The 22,093-nt window shown below is 41.4% G+C and overlaps 1 protein-coding gene across 1 annotated transcript in view; it reads right to left on the reverse strand.

Moving 5' to 3' along the window:
* Positions 1-17,632, reverse strand: part of bnc2 (basonuclin 2) — a 167,810-nt gene extending 150,178 nt beyond the window's left edge. Inside the window, exon 1 of the mRNA XM_056370710.1 lies at positions 16,692-17,632. Coding sequence (XP_056226685.1) covers positions 16,692-16,694 — 3 coding nt within the window. The 5' untranslated portion in view covers positions 16,695-17,632. The remainder of the gene's footprint in view (positions 1-16,691) is intronic.
* Between the last annotated feature and the right edge of the window lie 4,461 nt (positions 17,633-22,093).

Below are 22,093 nucleotides of genomic sequence, written 5' to 3' on the forward strand. Positions count from 1 at the left end.
ACCACAGAACTGCACAAAAAAAAAATCTGTTCTGTTCTATTGTTCCACTCAATAAGGCGAGCTGTGGTAATGACTAAATAGAATCTGTTGTGTCATCTCCAGACAGAAGCAGAGGAAGGAGAGTGTTCCTCTCACATTACCTACTGCTACATTGGCAAATGATTACGCTGCTGAAAGCATCTCATTATCAGTATTTATGAGGGAGTGCGCCAGCCGGAGTAATGACAGCTTTACTCCAAAGTGGCACTCTCTCTCTCTCTCTCTCTCTCTTGCTACTCACCCCTCCCTCTCTTTCACTCTTACACACACTCTGTTTATCTGTATACATACAGTAGAGATATAAGCTGTGGAGATATAGATAGATTCAAATACTGTAAATGTTATCTTGCCATTGAACATTAATGCATTTCTCTCTCCCTCTCTTACTCTGACCCTCCTTGCATGTTGAGACACTTTCAAAGAGACCTTTTATTTCTTTCTTTGTGTTTGAGAGCCCGTTTGTGTGTGTAATATCTCTTTGTGCTACTATACTGTATGTCTATCTTGGTGAGAAAAAAATGGAGGATCAAGGACATTTTAGTTTTTGTCATAAGAACTTGAGCATGAACAAATACTTCAGGTACAGTAGGTTACATTCACGGGCACCACCTGTGCAACAATAGCTGCAACCAATCTTAGATACGACCATGATAAGCAAACACAGCTGCCTAAGACTATGTCCACAATAAATCAGAAAACAGCATTTACATGTGAAGACAACTTGCATTTTCAGGACTTTTTCAGAAGGTTCAGTGTCTACATTGAAGCACAACAATAAAAGGAAAAAGGCTGGAATCCCTTCTTCCATTTGTTACACAACTTCTCATGTATATATTTTATCGTAATTGATGTCAGACAAATGAAAAATAATAAAATATTAATTTGGTTGTGTCTTGCAAATGGCACCTGTTAACCTAGGTGGATGGCAATTCCTGCACTCCTGTGCTTTATACTATGATTCAAATAATTATTTTACACATGCAAAATTGTATACAGAACCACTGAATGCAGAGCTGTGACAACTCCTAATGCAACACCTGTATTGTTCAATCACTATATTGACAGTGCTTTGAGATTGTTGCACTGTTAAGAACATTTTTGATAGAGTCAATTTTTGGTTGTGGGAGAACCCTTTAGTTTGGACAAAAAGACACTCTTTCAAATCAAAGCAGCTTAATGTGGACACGGGCTGACATCCTCTTCAAGATCAGTAAGAATGTCAACTTTTGTGTTTGAGGCTTTAGTTTTAACTTGGTGAACTTGTTGAAAATCTGGTTTCGGTCACAGATACATACTATCTCAGCACTAATCATTTTTTTCATCTGTACACTCAACCCGAGAGACTGAGGAGATTTCTTATTAGTTTGGATCCTGTTGCCTGAGGGGCCACAAAGCGATGAGATATTTGACCAAACGCAGAAACCCAATAAGGGCCCATCGATTAGGAAGGATGAGCACCATATTGGACACACAGGTGGCTACAAAGAAATTAAAAAGCTGCAACAAAGAAATGGAAGAAATCAAAACTGGAGCACCTTAAATCTCTTTGCCTCTCTGCCATAAGTTGAGCGTCTGTTTCTTTGTTTATGCTTTGGCTCCCTGGGGGGGAGGGCGTGTTGGCTGCCTGCAGAGGAAAGCGTCATTTAAACAGAGATCCCGCTATATTGCTGTTCAGAAGACCCCTCATTATGCCGGCTTTGCTGGTTTATATTGAACTAAACGAGCTGGCATACTGCCGCCCCAGTGTGTGATTTCAGATAGCAGATGTGTGACGTGTAAGGCAACAGCGTCAGCGTCAGCCCTTCCATGCCAACGTCAGTTCGGTTCTGTGACTACCTCCGCGGCCGGAACAACTAGCCCTCATTACATATCCGTATCTTTTGTACAGAACAGCCATCTGGAACAATGGCACAACTTTCCCGCCTTGAAGAGGCAGTATTAAAGGGGCTAATGTCACAATAGCAAAGCTGCGTGGACCTTGAAAGAACAAAAACAAGATGCGTTCGACATTAGATTTCTCCACAAGATCTGAATTTTTAGTTATTAGTCCTGTAATTTGATTGGTCCAATATCTATGGGTGGGCACTAAAATGGTTTGTAGTATCTCTTCAGTTCTAAAGCACATACAAAACAGTTAACCGGCTAGGCCCTGATGTTAGCCGTTGCTTTCTTTCGCATGTTGTTTCAGCTTGTCGTATGTTTTTCAGTAACTCATTACTTTACTGCCTGTGATGATTCAAATTACAGGTTCGATGACTCAGCAGGTGTTGACATAACATGGCTGATCTAGTGGGAATCGGTGCTAACGTTAGCAAACTAAGCTACCACCTTCCAAGTGGTTTACAAAGTTTACCATGCAATGGGTCCTCACCAATGCTGAATATTGTAAAGGGACAGATAGCTCAAATTGCTCACTGTAAATCAGAGACACTATGTGCGCTTGTTGAAAAGGGCTATGACATGGAGGTATGACGCGCTATAGTCAAGCTACTAGTAGTAAGGCACCATTCTGTGGAAGTCAGCTGCACACCTTCAAGCAGTGTTGGCTCACAAACATCTGCAGTTGGAAAAACCAATCCAGATGCTTGAAGCATTGCCTCTGTATTCAAATCTGGTTTTATCCTCTTTTGAAAATTGGATAAATATTCAAAAAATATTGAAATACTCAGTTTCAGCAGAGTTTATATTTACTTGGACAAAAACTCTGAATTCCAAGTTTTTTGTTTTTTTTTAAACTGTCCAGTAGACATTGATGATGACTAAAATTCTATGTAGAAACCATTATTGTTAACTTCACCAGCCTCCGCAAAGTTACTTTCTGAATATCGTCTATATTTAACTTTGACAAGAGGGAATGAGTATGTTTGTGTTGTAAATACTAAGTGTGCAGGGGCTATAATATGAATTGGCTGCAACTGGATACATGTGACTAGGGGGCAAATGGATCTAATGGTAGTCTTAATGCTGGCCTTGAATAATGAGGCCTTTGTCTAATAAAACTGGAAAGCCTCCAAATACCTATAGGGACCTCAGCTAGTTAGAGCAATAACAGTCTATCAAAAGAGAAAGCAAAGTGATTACTTAGAGGGTAATAAATACAAGGTCCATGCTGGGGAGGGACTCAGGGCTAGAGTGAGGAAGCGAGAAAGACAGAGACTGGGACAAAGAGAGACAGAAAAAGAGAGAGAAAGAGCTTAGTGGATAAAAAAAACTTTACATCTCTTGTTTTACTAAGTGCTGTTGCTGAGATCTGGTCCAGGATAAGATACACATCCAACCAGCATCCTAATACATCACAAAGGCAAGCTATGGAAAAAATAAAACGAGAGTGAGTAAATGTGAATATATCTGCAGGTACTGAATCATTCAGGCTGAAGTCCTACTTAACCTTGCAAATCGTTCAAGAACCACAACATCAAGATAGCTTCAATTGAGATCAAATGAAAAGTGAAAAAATCAAAACATAAATGAATTTTGAGTGTGAGGACCTTGATTTTTGTTCAGGTGACAAGTAAGAAACCGATAAAGAATTAGAATTGAAACTTTTCCCCTCCAGGATGCTTTGAAAACTACTTCACAGCACACTTATTTTGCTTTGCAAATTGGTTTAAAAGTTGAAACATGCTACAAGAAAGGACCACCAAACAAAGAATACAATCAAAGCCACTGTGTGCACTTCTATGGCGGCCAAGGGCAAACACTACACTTGAGAAGGAACATGTAGTTCTGAGGAAATGTTGTCCCTTATACAAAATGACAAAGTTCAAGTGTGAATGGAATGTCAAGATTGTTTAGAATTTTGAAGAACAGTTTGAAAACCAATCAGGTACACTTTGATTGCTTAAACAGACAATGCAGATGGGTAACCCTGGTTTTAGCACTCTCACAAATTTGCACACATACAGGAACATGCATACACCACACACACACACACACACAGACAAAAAAAAAAAAAAAGCTCTGCACTGTCTACCCTATTCCCAGCATGTCTTAAATGGTGGAGTAGTGCTGACCTGGAGGAACAGCTTTAGGGCCAGAGAAGTGGGCACAATAACACCACCATCAATTACAGCCCTGAGAGGGGAAAGAGAGAGTCCAATCAGAGAATTAGAGGGATGTGGGGCAGAGAGGTGGATCGACAGCCTCGAGGCAGAGGAAGAGGGCGGAAATGGGGATGACAGAGAGGACAGAGGAGAGAGAGACGGCTGGTCACCTCTCTAACTAAGTGACGGGATGAGGATAATAAAGAGTCAGTCACACTGAGAGAGCGGTGGCCTCAGAGGGGAGAGAGGGGGAGGGATAGGTGCAGGGGGATGACAGAAGTGAGAGATGGACTTCATCAAGACTGCTGCCTGATGGTCCGGATTCAGACTGTTGCTCTGTTTCTGCCCCTCTGTCTTCAGGGCAGGGAAAGTGCATGGTGTGTGTTCATTCATGTATGTGTGTGTGTGTGTGTGTGTGTGTGTGTGTGTGTGTGTGTGTACTGGCTCAATCTCCAATGACAGGTGAGCGATTCATTGCCCCCCACCAGAGTGACCAATGCCTTTCCACTCCAGGCCCTGATCCATTTCAGCTAATGTATTACTGGAGGAGCATCACTGTCCGCTGTCTGCTGACTGGGCTGGACTGACCTAAACACAGCTTTAGCAAGCTTTACTGGACTGCACCGGGCTTTCACAAGTGTTACAGGAGAGACAACATGGCCTTCATGAAAACAAAATGAAAGGTATTTCTCCACCGTGTTCACATTACACATATGAAATTCTACCATGAACCTGAAATGATAAAAAAATGGTAAAAAATGAAGTTTAGTTTGGCTTCAACAGTCGATAAAAAGAACTGTGGATTTGAAGGCCTAGAGATTGGCGATATTATGTACCTTACCTATCTGCTAAGCTTGTGTCCCAGAAATTACATTTAAATATACAATACATTTATTATTACTTATATTATTTTTATTATTAAATTACTATTAACATAATGAAGAAATGTTAATTAAGAAACCCAAAACATGTTGATATCAAACACACCAGTAAATTGTCGAGTGACAAAGTATTGCATTTGTCTTATCATAAGATATGCAATACAATTTTGTCATTGTGACCACTTTTTTATGGTTATATTGGGCACTGGCAGTACTCGACTAAGTTTAGGGAACAATCGTGGTCTTGGTTTAATACAGAAAAAGTCTGCAATGACTTGAAGCAGGAGACACAATGTGTATTAATATTTAACCAAAAACTACAATATTTCCCTAACTTTAAACAAAATGTCCTGTGCTTTGTATGCCCACCATCCACCCTGACCACCTACTTGGAGGTACATAAATGTATGTCCACTTAAAAAGATTTCTGCCTTCGGACATAATCCAGCCACTGATTACATTTGTTTGCACAACATAAACGGGAAAACAGTTTAGTAATATACATAACTTTAATTTTCGGGAGGCAAGGTTTCTTTCCAACAAGTCCTCCAACCTAAACAACCATATAGGTCGTCTTGTTTTTGCCCTCTGATGTGACCCGTAGAAGCATTTCCTGAATTAGCGACCCGACAACAGCAGGACATAAACTGTTAAAAATCACTGCTGAAAAAATAATAACTAACCCTTTTATTTTGTGACACTGGCATGGTAAAGGTTTGGTTGGGTATAGCCACAAAAACAACTTGGTTAGGTTTAGAGAAGATAAGCACTTTGTTAAGGTTACAGGACCTTTGTTGTCATGGTTACAACTTTAAACGTGTGGTTAAGGTTATAGAATGGCGATCGTGGTTGAAAGAAACGACGCTGCCTCTTGGTTTACCATCTTGTTTTGTTGACCCACCCCTACCTGGTTCCTATTGTCACATGACTTCCTCTTTGGCTCCCGTAATTACTATGGCTAGTAGAGGGCTTTGTCACTTTAACATAGACATGTTGTTGTGACATCACACCTGTCATTGGTGGTTAATGAAGATTTACTTCAAGTGTTTGAAATTACAATTTACTGCTCACCACAGAGTTAGCGACTGAGTTTTTGTTAAAGAAAAATAAAGAAAAATAAAGGTAGTACTGCAGCTCCCTTCTGTAATTTTAATGAGATATCCACCAGTGACGTTTCGAGCTACATGTGCTTCATCAGGTTGGTTTCTATAGAGGGAAGAGTGAATGAGTGAAGGACAGCGTGATTTTGTCTTCATCTCTATTATCCGTTGGCCTTAATGGCTGTTGAAAGTATGAAACTAATCAAATAACCTGCAATATATTCCTTCATCTTCATTCAAAATGCAAAGGAGCAAATTGTTTTTCATAGCCAATTTATAGCTCAACACACACACATACACACGCTTACAACAGGGGTCATAAAACAAAGATTCTCTTCATATGGTTTGGTGTGTAAGAAGGAAGAGCAGAGGACAAATGAGAGAGAGAGAGACAGAGAGACAGAGCGACAGACAGAAGGAAGAAGGGAGGGAGAAGGAGAGGGAACCGGTCTGTCCTTCCTTGGGGACCAGACCACCCCTCCTGGCTGCCCATTAAAAACAGAATTCCTCCACAAACTGTTTGTGTTTTCAGTCTAACTCCTCCAGGGTGCTGATCGCCACAGCACAAGACAGTCACACCACGCCCGTTCTCTCCTTCTCCCTCTCTTTTCCGACGTGGCTAACATTCCCTTCACTGTTCTGTCTGAGACCTGTCTACTATCAACATGTGGCACATGTCCTTGACAAGTCAAGAGGATCCTTCACCATAGGAGTTGAGCAGCAGTGTCAACCATGCACCCCCTTTTTGCTCCCTGTTCTGCTTCTCTCCCTCATCCTGCCTCCCCTCTTTCACTCCCGCTCTCTTAATATTGAGTTGCCAGGGTAAAAGGGGGCCAGAGGAATCTAATAACTGTGACAGTGGGGCTTTTTTGGCATTGTTCCTGAAGCTGTGCAGACACACACAGGGCTGTCTGCTGGCTGTAATGAAAGGTTAAATGAATAGGACAAAGTGACAGGAGGTACAATAAAGAAACAAGAAGGAGGAGAGAATGTGTGTGCAAGCATGTGTCCACGTCTCTGTGTGTGAGTGTCTCGAGGCCACCCTCCCTAGCTCAGGGAACAACAAGGACAGCCCCTCCACAGCGCCACAATATTCAAAACAGATTGGTCTGCGACACGGTGTGTGTGTCATTAACGTGTGTCTGTGTCTGTGTGTGTGTGTGTGTGTCATGCATGTATGTGTGTGTGTGTGTGTGTGTGTGTCTGACTCTCTCTCACCAGGACACAGATGCTGAAGAGGAATTCCAGCATGGGGTTCTTTGATAAATGTTAAGGTCACTAGCAGAGGGGAGGGGTGGAGGCTGGATGGGGAGGGGAGGGCAGGAGAGCGGGTGCAGAAGGGGAAGAGGCAGAGGGAGTGACGAGGGGGGACGCATGTCTCGTCTTGTGCCTCTCTCTGCCTGTGCCTTGGTGGAATGCGGAGTCACATGAAAGAGGCCCTCTTTCTCTCTCGCTCTCTCTCTCTCTGAAACTCGTCTCTTGTGTCTGTCTCAAAAGCGCCACTGTCCCCCCTCCTGACACACTACCTGTCAGCAGATTTCCCCTCAGCTCCAAAAACACACACACAGCCGCAAATGTGAGCAAAAACACACAGACACAATCATGTGCACGCCGGCATACACACACACACACACACACATACAGATGCGCCCTTGATGAGCGTTAAGTTTCCCTCAAACAGGAAAAGTGAACTAAGACGCAAACAAACACACAAAATCCCATCATCCTCGGACTGCTTAATTACTATGATTATCGCCATAAAAACCACCTTTGTCACCAACAATCACAGGGTAGGACCTCTAACATGTCATCCAGGTTTGTGGTGATGTATTGCATGGCACAGTACACTTCAATGGATGCAGCATAATCCATTAAACGTTTCTACCAGAGTGCATCATATCAGTTCTATAGAGTTAATCCATGTGTGCCTCCCAAACCATGAGGTCCAGACCCATTGCAAAAAATGTTAATGCAGATGCTCTCTGTCTTCAGTGATTGGTAGCAGGTGTGTCGTGGCCATGGTTAGCTACATATCTTCTATGAAAAAATACATTTCTTGTATCTGCCATCCAAAAATGACACATATGAGCATCAGGGCCTTCCAAAACAATTACAAATCACTGTTGGAAAAATAAATCTGTTTTACGATGTGGCAGTGCTCTGGTTAAGGTTTGGTTAGGTTTAGGCATAAACACAACTTGGTTAGGTTTAGAGAATGGTTTGGGTGAAAAGAAGTAATTAATTAAAGTAAGAAAAACATCTTAGTTTGGTTTAAAATTCTTCGTCTTGGTTACAAAAATAACCACGTAGTTAAGGTTATGGACGAACGATCAAGGTTATGGTTAAAAGAAACCAAAGTTGACTGTCGGTAGGAAACAGGAAGCTATCAGCAGTCTCCTGTACCACATTTTGCTGACCAATCCATCCCCCATGACCTCCTCCTTATGCAGGTCTATAATAACATCACTCAACTTATTCCTTTGGACATACAAGAGACATAATTACAGTGCCACAGGAGGGCTTCATCATTTGAACGTAAGCAAATGCCATTTTGTGGGAATTTGCTGAAATGACTGATGCTGTTTGGAGGCCCAGCTCAGTATCCTCATGCTCCACTGGGCACATAAATATATGAAGATGTTCAGAACTGAACACAGACACAATGCACTGACTGACTTCTTGAAAAGTAATATCCAAAAACAAAGACATGATTTATACAAGGATAAGGAGTCCAAACTCTGTATTAAGGCTGGTTAATAGAGGCTACCTTATATATTCAGCCGACAAGGTTACTAGTGTGTCTGAAACATTATCAATAGATTAAGATAAGAATCATTCTCAGATAGAGCCTGGTGAAACTGAAGTCTTGAAAAACCAAGGTGAATACTGCTCCCTCTTGACCCAGCCAGGTCACATAAATATATGAAAATGTTCACAACAGAATTGAACATATGCACAATGCACTGACTGACATCCTTCACTGATTTCTTAAAAAGTAATATCCAAAATCAAAGACATGATTCATACAAGGACAAAGAGTCCAAACTCTGTATGAAGGCTGTTTCATAGAGGCTACCTTATACATTCAGCCCACAAGGTTACTTGTGTGTCTGAAATATTTTCAATAGATTAAGGTAAGAATCATTGTCAGATAAAGCCTGGTGAAAGTGAAGTCTTAAAAAAAAATCAGGGTGACTACTGCTTCCTCTTGACCTGGCCGGCATGGGATTTACACATTGGTTACTACACACCGACATGAACACACAGATTAAAGTTACCCATGTTCAATTTCCAAATCCCCAACCTAAAAAAAAACCCAACAAGAGCCAGATGTGGGCTATACAGCTGCATACTACATTTGTATTGTGTTAGACGAGGAAAAGAAAAAAAGAATAAAGCATTTCTATATAAGTGTATGCTGATCAAAATGCCCATATTCCACCACATACCCACAGCTGTGAACTCAAATGAAAGTGACATTTAATTTCTATTTGCTTCTTTTAGAAGAAAGTTTAATTCAAGATTAATAACACCTGTGTTCTGTTGATAGTCAGGCCTACTAGACTATACCCATCTAACAGGGTCATTAACTTTCTCTCAACGTTCGGACCTATAAAAGCCATTGACATAAAATGAAAAGTAGGCAACATGCACATTAATGCGTAAGAGTAAGTAAGAGTAGTTTTCACAGTGGGCCAGTGAATTTATGTCCCAGGAGAGAATGGATTAAAGAAAATCTAACATGGTGCTACATGCAATACCATACAACTCCTCAAATTAAGTTGGAGAAGAAGACAAAAAGCATACAGCTTAAAAAGTTAAATAGAAATACAATTTATTCACTGTACAGGTCTTGCATAGAAACAGAAATACGTTTGATAAGACATTACAACATAAAAACTTGTTACAGCCTGAGCACTTGTTTCATGTTTATTAAGCCTCTGTCCTCTTGTGTAGCCTGAAAAAAAAAGAGCAAACAAAAAATGTGTTACATTATCACTCCTTTCACACAGGCTCAGCATTTTCAATAAAAAAAAAAAAAAAAGGATAATTGCATATCTGGAAAATAAATGTTTCTGCTCCCTTTCTACTTTGCAATAAGAATATGAAACAAGTTTTTAAAAATGTAACCTGGAGTACGTACCAGAATTGTCCAAAATCGTGGCAGCACCGAAGTCTTCCATGAAATATTCTGCAGAGCAGCTCAAACCTCTGTTTGGTCATTTTACCAGTCCACACACTGAAAAACTATATGTTTATAATATTGAACCTAGGCTGTCATTTATAAAGTGAGACACGTATATTAAGTCAAAAGAGTGTCACCATGTTCACTTTCTTAATCCTGGCGGTATTTTCTTAGCACCGTCAACTCTCAAATATTGGATACTGCACCAACAAAACAATCTCAATCCCAGCAACGTAAATACACTGACAAAATGTTCACTGTAACTGATAACAAGATAGTTTGATGTCTCTGAAATGATCCTAATCACTATATAAATAAAGTGACTGGAAAGTAGAAATTAACCTAAAAAAACAGGAAGCTGTTTGAATTAATGCCAATTATATGCCTTGTGTTTGGGACAAAATTAATGTAACACACTGTGACCCTTTGCCATTCACCAATACTTCCCAGTATTGCCTGTAAAATGCCCATGGCAGCGTTCACAAAGTCAGCAATTCAAGGAGACACATGGCAAAAAATGTTTGATGACACCACCTGTGCACAATGAAGTTGCTCTGCAGTGGGTCTAAGCCAGATGTTTTACTATGACACAAACAGGACACAAAGTTACAACCTTAAGCACCAACTGCAGTAGGAGGGAAAACAAAAGGCAAAGCAAAGTCAGCCTTACTGGCCTTACACACTTGGGTTGAAGGGTGAAGGAGCACAAAACATGGGTAGGTTTAAGTATCTGGGCCCAAGAAGGTCCCTTTGTTTAGTCCCATGGCCTGTCTTAACCTCCCAGTGCTAAAGGACGAAACAGGGAGCAACATGGAGCCTGTGCTACAGTCCAAAAACGCAGCACACTGTTGGTGACCCAGAAATTACTTGTAAGTAGAAGTGAACAAAACTGAAAGGTGTAAACTCGATTGCTGAACATGTATCTTGGACTTTTCAGCAAAGGGAGTGCTGAGGCACACAGTATGTAGTCTGTGCATGGCTTCAAGAACCTAGGGAATATCTGAGCCAGCTGGTTTATAGTGGGGCCAACAGGGGCCTGTCACACACCCTGGTTCCAAAAATCTTCTCTGAGCCTAAAAATCATCAGCGCTGTAGCCACACAGGTTCTGTGGACACTCAATATTGCCAGCCTGACAGCATCCAACACAGTGGAGTCAGGCTCAAGTGGAAAGCTGGACAAAGAAGACTGTCCTCCCATGAAAATGTCCTCATAGGTTGTTTGTGCAACGACAGCATAAGCCCCAACACGACAGAGTGACAAAGCTCTCTACTGGTCGCTGTAATGTATGATGGGAGCAAACTGGGAAGTCAGGTGACGTTGTTACACGGCCACAAAGTCCACTTAAGGAGGAGCTCGGGGTGGATGGATGGGTCGACAAAACGCTGGACTTTAGCACAGGAGCAGTTCAGCCCTCTCACGGGAGGCGGCTGAACAGAGCTGCAAACCGTAGCCGGAGCAGTGGAATAAGAAGTAGAAGTACATTTCACCTGTGATGTATCAGGCAGTGACACCAGGAAACATCAGCATCAGGAAACCTTAACCGCATATCTTTTGTTGGGTAGCTTATACATCGCTATATGCAATCGTTGATAAGAGACTTTTACTGGACTTATCGCGATTGGAATTAGTGCATGCAAATTCAGAACACTGCATTGCTAGGATGAATTGATTTTTCTTAATAAACTGGCATTAATAATTCTCTCATTAAATACAATAGGTGAGGCCATACTATTAAAGAGTTCTTTGGCCAGCTGAAGAAGAAAATGCCTGGAATGAAGTGTGGAGTTTGTCCACTCTTTGGACAAAACATATACAAATTTCAAATGAGAGAACTCTGGATTGAGAACCAGAGGAATTATTTCAAAGGCGATTCAGGTAAAAATAACATTGTCAGCACAGTTACTAGCAAAGAAGTAGACACTCTGGGCAATGATGCCAAAGTCAACATGCTACGTCTCAGTCCTCAGGAATTTTTCATGAGCCACCACTTATCTTGTCATATCAGATTTCTTCCACCAGCTTTTTTGAAGGGAAGAGAAAAGACATCTTTAGGGCAAATTATTCTCTTTTAATCAAATCACTCTGTATGGCCTGAGGAGATCTTTCCGTGCCTTTTGAGTCACTGGGGCATGGGCCACTAATGCACACACCCAAAAACGAAAAAAACAAAAAGAAAATACACGCAGTCATGCAAACATCCACATGTACACTGTGCATTGAAACAGCAGCAGTTTGGTGTCTTTTTATCTAAAGGCAAGAAATGAGACTCAACAGGAAAATAAAAAAGTACAAGAAGAAAGCAAGGAACAAAGTGGTGTCTGGAGTTTCCATCACAAGTGAAATCCCAGATTTTCTCACTCACTGTTCATGGAACAAAATCGAACAACTTTATTCTGGAGTGCAGTCAGTGCAGGAGGGAGCTATAAAGTATAAATTATACCACATAACCCTATACCTCCCAACTGAGCCATTTGGTTACAACTATACTCCTGTTCGTTACATAGGTCCAGCTCTCTGGTATTTCTATAGCGTCGACATGAATTATATTCTAGCCTCGCTGAAGAACGTATGGATTACAAGTGAAATGTAATTTCCCTACCGATCGCACCGTTGCCACCCAGTGACACTGAAGTGTTTATTTTACTCAGTTGCCAGTAATTAGTTCTGGACAGAATCAATTAAAGCCACGCCAACTTACAGCTGAAAATGTAAGAATCATGGCTGTGTCTAGGAAGACAGAAAAATGCAGCAGGGGTGTATTTCTAAAAGCTTGAGTTGTGCAAAATGTGTTCTATCATTTCTCACTTTAAACAAATAAAGACTGAGGGAGTGTGTGGCTTCTGCACACACTGGGTGTGTTCATGTTCTGAGACCAAAGTTTTCCTGATTCCTTCCTTAAGGAATATGATAGTGTTTGGATTAGCATGTGAAATGAAGCTTGTAAAAAAAAAAAAAAAAAAAGGACGACAAAAAATGTAACACATGTAAGTAGGAGTATCAGCTTACAGTTTAAACACAGCTTGTAGCGCTGAGCCTGATTTTAATCTGATTAACTTGCCATTTCCATGTGTGATCCATCTTCTCGCACCGACACATTACTATCATTTAGCAGATTAAAACTCTTAGAGATATCAATCCGTGTGATGGTACAAGACAAAACACATCTTGAATGCTCATGTCATAACAACTGTTAACCCTATTCATTACCGCCTGCTAATTATTTCTCTTTTTTTTTTTTCAAAGTTAAGAACACAGACCAAATTTCAAAATGTGCACAGAGGAAATTTGATATTTTTCATGAGTGAAAGTGTGTGAAGATATAGTTTCCTAACTTTGTGTGCCGAGGTGCAAAAAAATGTAATTATGCCTCTCATATGTATATTGTTTTAAATCAAGTATGTCTCACACTGTGCTCTTTATTAAATTAGGTGTTCTGCGATCCAATTTGTTTTAACATTTCACAGTGTCTCTGTTTAGTCGCTGGATCCCACAGCTTCGGTTGCAGTGTCTTGTTCAAAGATTTTCGTCTCAAGTCACCGTTAGGTATATGACCCCACTCCCCCTTTCAAAATATTACCTTTTCTGTCACGGCCAAGACACACTATCAGACACTCGAGAGATTATTGGGGCTGAGGACAGATGGAGATTAGCAGGGCTATATCAGTACAGCGATGGCCCAGCTCTGGATAAATAAAAACACTGGGAGAATGTTACTTTGATGATGTCGAGGCGTCACAGAAACAGAAACGCGTATCATCTGGAGAGTGGGGAAATGGGAGGGTGGAGATGGGGGAGATGGGAGGGAGCTTTACTGAATATCTTCACCGGCTGGCATGAGTGCAAGTCCATATTTCCCCTTCATCTAAAATAAATTTTGTTTGTTTATTTTTTTCTCCCTGCTCCACACTTACACCTATTTCCTTTCACCCGTGCAACACCGGGGTTAAGCTCTTTTTCTTCAGAGTGCAGTCTCCTCATAACTAAACTTGCACAGAAAATGAGGAGGAACATGAAGGTCAAGAAGTGATTATTTCCAAAAATGAATCGCACAAGTATAAACACAAGCAAGTACACAAAAAAGAAGCAATGACTCACAAGAGCAGAAAATATAAATAAATGCACCAAATGTCTTATCAATGGATCCATTATGCACTTAGCACCTATTCTTTTCAAATTAAGAGGAAGCGGATGAGAAAGTAAGAAAGCCACGGGGAAATAGAGGGGATGGAGTAGAGGGTGAAGAGGAGGGAAGAGTTCTGGATGTGAGCAGTAATCAGAGGAAACCAGCAGGGGGGACAGGGAGGGTTGGTGAGGTCAGAGCAGAGCACCACTAAGCAGCCTTTCTCTTCATTAGCAGCCTCTCTAAGGGGGGCGTCACAGGCCTACCTGTCCAGCAGATTATTGAACCGACTAACCAGTGGCTCCCACCCCATGCACACACACTCTCACACACTCTCCCCTCTCTGATTCCTACAGACCCAGAGGAATCACGACCTAGCTGCACCCTCACTGACAACTTTAACTTTTTTTCTTTAACCTCACGTAGCACTGCTATATAAGCTGAACCGGGCGTCTGCTCGCTGCATAACGAGGACATTTACCTCGACATTTTCCCCATTATTTTATGTGGAGTTTTGTTGTCCAATCTTGCTTTTCCTAAATATATATATATATATATTTATATATATATATATATTTTTTTTTTTTTTTTTTTCCTCTCGGCAACACCAGCACTTATTCTCTGTCAGCAACTCTGAGAATGTAATAAGTGTATAATTATCTGACACACGAGGGAGAGAGAGAAACACACAGATAAAAAGGAATACCAGCATTTTAACTTGTGTGACTTATGTTATAAAGGAAATCCAGATCCCTGACTGCCCTGGCAGGAAGAAAGCAGCATGGAGATAAAAGTAATGAAATGACACTCCTGGAATGTAAATTGGCATTCTTCACTATAGTAGCAGCACCAGCTCAAGCTCATGAAACATCCCTGACACACACACTCAGACCAGGCCAAAACACTGTGCTAGACTTTAATCTCACACACATCTCACTGATGAAAGTGTGAAGGTACTTTTGTGGTGCTTTTAAGTTGGGCCATTCATCTCAATCTCTCTCCCTCTCTCTCTCTCTTTCTCTCTCTCTCTCTCTCACTGTTTCTCCTTTTCTACCCCTCTCCCTCTTTCTCTCTGTCTCCTGAAGCATTCACATATGTCCGCGCTGAAATGTCTTACACTGACATGAAATGCCTCTGTGTAGCTTCTGCTTGTGTTTCACTGTCACAGGTTACCCATGAGCTCCCCGAGTTTCCTTTTAGAGGTGAACCGTAACATTGGGACGCATAAACAGGCAAGAACTCTGTGGGGCACTGTAAGGCAAGTGTATTTTGGAAAAGAAAAATTACACTGTCAGATCACAGTGTTGCTCAGCTCCAATAAATAGCATTATATTAAAATGATCTACAGCTTTGTTTGCATTAAACATGTCTGGTTTTCTTTTTCATAGAGACTACCGCAAACCGACTTGACATCAACTGAAAGGAAACTGTGAATATTTCAAGAAACCGGTAAAAGATTGCAGAAAAAAAAAATACCACGCAACACAAGAAGGAATTCTGCAGAAAGGTGAAGCAGGATTTTCAGCTGAGGCGTTTTGGGCCTGAAACATAACTTTGCAAATGTTGCTGCTGTCTATAAAATGAAGTCTGCTCACATTTATTTTAGTAAACACACTTTATACATTTTTATCACCCCCATTTATGAGTGTTTGCTCTATAAAGACATTGAACTAAATTGGATTCTAGCAGTCACTGGCTTGTATGAGTTTGTGAATGTGACGGCCCGAATCTACAGGTAGTATGAGGGGACTTATATAAATATCATGTCAAAAATCAACAAAACTATTTTAAAAATCTTTACACTGTGTTTGGAGTTGACGATTTGTCTCTCAGACCTCAGGTAAAAGATTGTAACTCCTCCACAGGGAGCAGAGAATTGGGAAACAGTTTCAAGGAAACTATAAAATTATGTTAAATGAAGTAAAGGACTATTTTGTTACAGTACTTGTCAATGTCACAGATTCTAAATGTTATTTCTGATTAACAGCAAAATACACAGTGATCAGTGGTGAATTTGTGAGACAAAGATGGAAGAGAAAGTAAAGAGAAAATCAACACAAGCAGAGGAAATTATTTTTTCTTATAAATGCAGGCATATAGTCATATTTAGTGGATGAGTCATTTGAATGAAAAACAAACAGGGAAATAAAAGAACTGAAAGAAATTACTCATACAGACTTGCTAAACTTTTTGTCCGCTCCTGTTTTCTTAGATGACAGGTCAACACAGAAGTTGTAAAAAGAAAAACTTCAAGAATTTATTCTCCTGGTGTGTTTCAGCTGAGGAAATTGAGTAAGCACGAGCAGAAAACTCATATTTACCATTGCTGCATGTTGTATCTCACAGACCCCGGGGCTCCTGGCACTTCTCAAACTTGGCGTCCTCAGAAAAGTCTGATTTCGCCCTCAAGTGGGGAACTTTCTCCTCTTCAATGCTGTCCGCTGTCTGAGGTGATTCGCGGTCGGTGTTCTTTTCACAAACTTCTCATCGCCGTTTATGACAGTTTTTAGGTGTAACGCGGGAAAACAGTCGCTCTTATTTTTTTAAACCTGAGGATCACTGTGTCCGGGCTGCCTCACTGAGAAACACGCGCGTCAGGGCGTTTGGAAACGCGTCGGTCTCACGGAGAGGAACGCACGACCACGACTCTCTGTCCCCTCTTCTTCTTTTCCCAAACCGTAAACTGAAGCCAAGGAGACAGTGGGGATCGCTGACAGCCAGACGCTGGGTTGTAACTGCCTGTCCTACCTTGAGGAAAAAAGCAAAAAAAAAAAAAAAAGAAAAAAAGAAAAAGAAAAAAACGCCTTCCTACACTCCCCCGATGATTTCCTTCTGCAGAGTCAGCGCAGTGCGCCGAGGAGAGCTGCGGACGGTCCGGGGCTGGGGAGAAGGTGGCTGCTGTGTTCTGCTGGGTGAATCAGACCAGTGTTTTACACGCCGTGTGTGACTGTAACCCGAGCGATTGTGGGTCCAAAGACTCTCTGTGCCCGATGAGCTGGTTTTTCGATGCTATGTCAGGATGAAGAGTCACATCTGTGCGCGACTAAATTGTGCCAAAAACCTTTAGCCCCGAGATAAGAAATGGCAAAGAGTCGCGCCTTTCAGCTCGTGGAAACTCCTGAAAAGCAGCAATGATGATTTGATATTTTGCCTCTGCTTGTTTTGTTTTTTTTTGCTCAGATATATTGTTGTAGTGGAAATAATGTGTATTGGAAAACAGTAAGAAAATTGTTCAAATGTGGCCAAACAGACAATAAATAATAAAAACACATACAAATGGTTTTTTACTTTCTTGCCATCTTTGAACGCTGTATGAACTTTTTGGTCATACACACAGCAGTTCATTTTATACTCAGCAAACTTTCACTTTTTTCACTTATTCTGCCCTCTCTGGTACATTACACGCACGCCACTGCGGGCGCGCGAGCACGCACCTACACGCGTGCGCGCACATACACGCACGTGTTTTAGGCACTTGGAAATAAGTTTATGGTTTTCTCTGTGTACTGCAGGGATGTGACACTGATTTCCTAAGTTGTGTCCCTCAGATCCCTCAGAAGAAGTGGGCGCGCTCATTAAAGTTTCATTGTGCACTTGTTTTTATGAGGATTTGCTGAACATTTGACTGAGACATCTCAAGAGTGAAGAGTTGAAGGAGTGAGGGGTGTGTGGGTATGATGTGTGTGTGTGTGTGTGTGTGTGTGTGTGTGTGTGTGTGTGTGTTCGACTGACTGAGTGTGTGTGTGTGTGTGTGTGTGTGTGTTTGAGGATAGAGTGGAGCAGAAAGAGAGACATGCAGCGCTCCTCAGAGTGACTGCCTGCCTCAGCCTGGCTCCTCCACTGGGGTGAGAGAGGCAGCCGAGTCCCAGGGCAGTCATTTCTATCAAGTCAAGCGTCTGGAAGCCCCACTTGCATGTTTGGTCAAGGGGTAAATAATAGATCAGGGATTAGGCTTGTGTAGAATTCATTCCAGGGTAACAAGCTACTGAGGTCCCTGGATATGCATATTCATTCCTTGGCCAAGGCCGTGGGAGAGCGAGGACCATATGCCTGTTTGTCAGAGGGCTTAGATTGCTAATTAAATGAGATATTACATACTTATGTGAGCAACAAAACAAAAAGCCTTTAAAGGATTGTGTAGGAAATAACAATGTTTGAATCTATTTTGTGCCTACTTCAAATGCCTTGATGCTGCTTTAATTTGTCTCAGGAAGTGTTTTCTATTCAGCAGTGTTGATCGACACCAGTGGACCTCTGGATGAGTAATATGACATGAACTGCACATCAAAGCGCAACATGACCTTTTTTTCTTTGCTGTTAGCATGTTGCAAAACTATCAGATGAAAAATCTATGTTATGACAAACACGAGATATGTGATGGTATAAGTTATGATTGTGGGTGTGTGGAGAACCCTGATGTATTTTTAGCTTCTTCATCTTTTTAGTTCATAATCGGCAAAAGAGTTCTGCTTCTGTGTTGATGGGTGGGCTGCATTGCATGAGCAGGGTCAAACACTCCTTAAGCTTATTGTTGCTGAAGCGAAAAAGTTAACTTAGAAATCTTAATATTAATGTTCTGACACATCTAAGATCAGTTACTGGAGAGTGTGTGTTGTACTGGATAGAAATTATATCTATGATAATCTGCAACAGCTACGTTTTGGGGAAAATGTTGCTTAACAATATAAGGAAATGTTTTATTCTTCTAAAAGTGTTCATGTCAAAAGTATTTAAAACAACATGCATTCATAACAACTAATGTATGATTCATGTTTTTGATGGTTATGTTTAGGTTCTTACAGCATTTAAGGTAATCCCTTCAGGTAAGGAAAAGATTCCTCTCGTGATTCAACACCAAGTTGAAGTATGAGACATGACGTTTAACATTAACCAACCATTTTGTTGCCTAACCCTTGTTAACCACACCCAAGACAAGACAAACCTTGGTCTCTGATCTCATAGATCCAAGTTTTTTTTCTCAACATGTATTATGAAAAACAGATTAGTAGTATGTAAACAGAATTTCTGGGAGACAGGGTTTCAGGGGCCCATTTAGTAACCCCCACTCACATGTCTGCATTGACCTAGTCGACCCTGTAACATGTAGACAATGTGTTAAGTGAAAGGTGCTGTTTTGGATTATGGCACAAAAAAATCATGACCGAGTATGGTGCAAGTTTACGAATGTCCAATAAAACAGATCGTTTCACTGTTTCCAGCCTTTAAATGAAATGGACCATGGCACTATGTAGAGCTAGACTGATAAAACAGCAAGGCCAATAATCAGCTGATATTAGCTTATTACCGATATATCAATATCGGTGTGTATGCCAATTGAATTAAATTACAGAAATAGCCTGCTAAAGATAGAGTTTAGACCATTTCCACTGGATCTACACAGGAGACACTTTAGTTCAAAATTTTTCCATCATCAAGTCAATTTTCTTTTGTTTCCCGTATGTAACAACAGTAATTGTGTGTTGGTCTCTAAATTGACAAAAGGTTGGTGATCGTACCACAGCACCAACACGGCTAAACGCATCCTGATGGACGACTGAAGCTGCGGGCTACTGCTGTCGAGCTGTGTTCACACAGCCTGTGTAGACACAGACTCAGAAACATTACTTCCATCAGTAGCTAGTAGTTTATTTTTCAACTGTAAAATGTGCCACACATTTTGGTCACAGTTCTTTTAAAACACCTTTAAAATTCCTTGTCAAATGTTTTTTTTTTTTTTTTTTAAATATCGTCGGCTGTGAAAGCTGTACCAGCTGTGCAGCAGCCCGGCATTTAAGTAGACACAGGCATACACTGTCTCCTGTACACGTAACCAGTAACGGCAGCTTGATAGAGAAAAAGAGTATGTGTTTATTTGTCCCTGTGACGGGATCCCACTGTTCACTAATTACCCAGCGGGACCACTGATAATGAGCTATTGAACCTGCTACTGAAGTGTTCCACCTCCTGGGATGGCCATCAGCTGCTGCACTGCACTCGTGGATCCATCAAATCCACAGAGGAGCTCCTGTTCATTAAGTTCCAGTCACTACCGAAGCATAGAAAGGTCCAGAAAGGTCATTTGGTCCATTCCCAAGGACCCAGAAGACTTTTCAAAGGACTGGCTCATGCTGCAAGTTCTCTTTAGCAATCAAGAGGTAGTTAAAGGCTCCAAGGGTGTTTCTCTATTACGACTACCAGTGCCTACCAGTTTCTGATGCCAGATAAACGGCACACTTACGCTAACTTAATCTTTTATCCTAGATAAGTTATGTGCTACCATCATGGCAAGTTTATTTCTATGGCCTGAAACCACCAACTTGCCTCAGAGGGCTTTTATTCTTCAGCCCTTGGTTTGGAAAAGTAGAAAAGGCCACAAGGATCATCAAAAAAAAAAAGAAAAAAAAGAAGGAAACAATTTATTGAGCAACACTAAAGTTAAACTGTAGGATACAGAGAAAGTTCTCTATGTAATTTTCTTACTGTGATCTCTCCTAACTCATAGAGGAGAGGGAAGCACAAGTGATGGAAATAAGTCAAATACTTTTCTCATCTAAAAGCTGTTTTCCAACTGGACAACATTTACTCAGGGCGATCAATGTCCCATGTCCTTGGTCTCCTCTCTCATACTCAAGGGAAATATGAACTTAAATACAACCCCACCACCTTAATTTACCCTTTCACCAAGCAAAGGACAAGCTCTCTAGCAAGAGCCCAAGGGAAATAGGCTGACTCGTTGTTCCCACACACATCCTGAGGGGGCTACCCGGGGTTGGGGTGGCACACTAGTTGGGTGAGCCATGGCACCATGGATACACACAAACACAAACACACACACACAGACACACACACACAGACACACACACACACACACACACACACACTCATACTCATATACGCTGCTGCCTCTAGGAGGTGGGTCTTGTGTGGATCAATTCCTTCTTTATGAGGGCTGTTGTCTGTTGAGGATAGGACCAGAAGGTCATCAGATGGGAGTCAAACAGAGGTCCATGGCGTCTCATTGGGGCTGGGGTTAGGACGCGAACAAGGGGGCTTGTGCACACACAGCATGTTGGGGAGGGGGGAGCTTATGGGAAGTCAGTGACATCACATGCATACAGGAATGCACATGATGGCAAAGAAAGAGTGTAATGTTTGTGGTGAACTGTCTGATTTAGGTGCACAGATATTGTATGTCTAAAGGCTGGAGAGAGGGAAGAGAAGTGGTAATCAATGGTTTCTCTGTCCTGGGGTTTTGTAAGGCAGTCCAAGGTCTCACAGGATCCAGCATGAGGATGGCTCATGCTTGAGGTCAAGAGTGGCTGATAATTCTCCCACAGACTCCACTGAGAGATGTAATATCCCTCCTCAGGGCATTGCTTGAATAGAAATGTGTACAAACAAGCCTTAAAATGTCAGCGATTGAACGGGAATTTAGTGAGCAATATCAAAGGTTTGTGATGGCCAGTTTCAATTTCAAAAGACACCCAGTGTGATAACAGCTTGTTATTATCTAATCTTATTCAACAAGAAAACATTAGACACTGAACAAATAGAGCCATCAGCCGCACTACAAAGTGACTGTGTTCAAAGACCTACTGTAACTCTCACATGTTGGAGCCTGTCTCATTTCCATGCAGTGGGAGTGATGTTCTACTAAACACCGTGCAGGTTTGACATCCCAGCTGGCATTTGTACAATCAATGTTCCTTTAAAGCTGGGGACT

This window comes from Seriola aureovittata, chromosome 3 (genome assembly GCF_021018895.1).
Source record: "Seriola aureovittata isolate HTS-2021-v1 ecotype China chromosome 3, ASM2101889v1, whole genome shotgun sequence".
Taxonomy (NCBI): Eukaryota; Metazoa; Chordata; class Actinopteri; order Carangiformes; family Carangidae; genus Seriola; species Seriola aureovittata.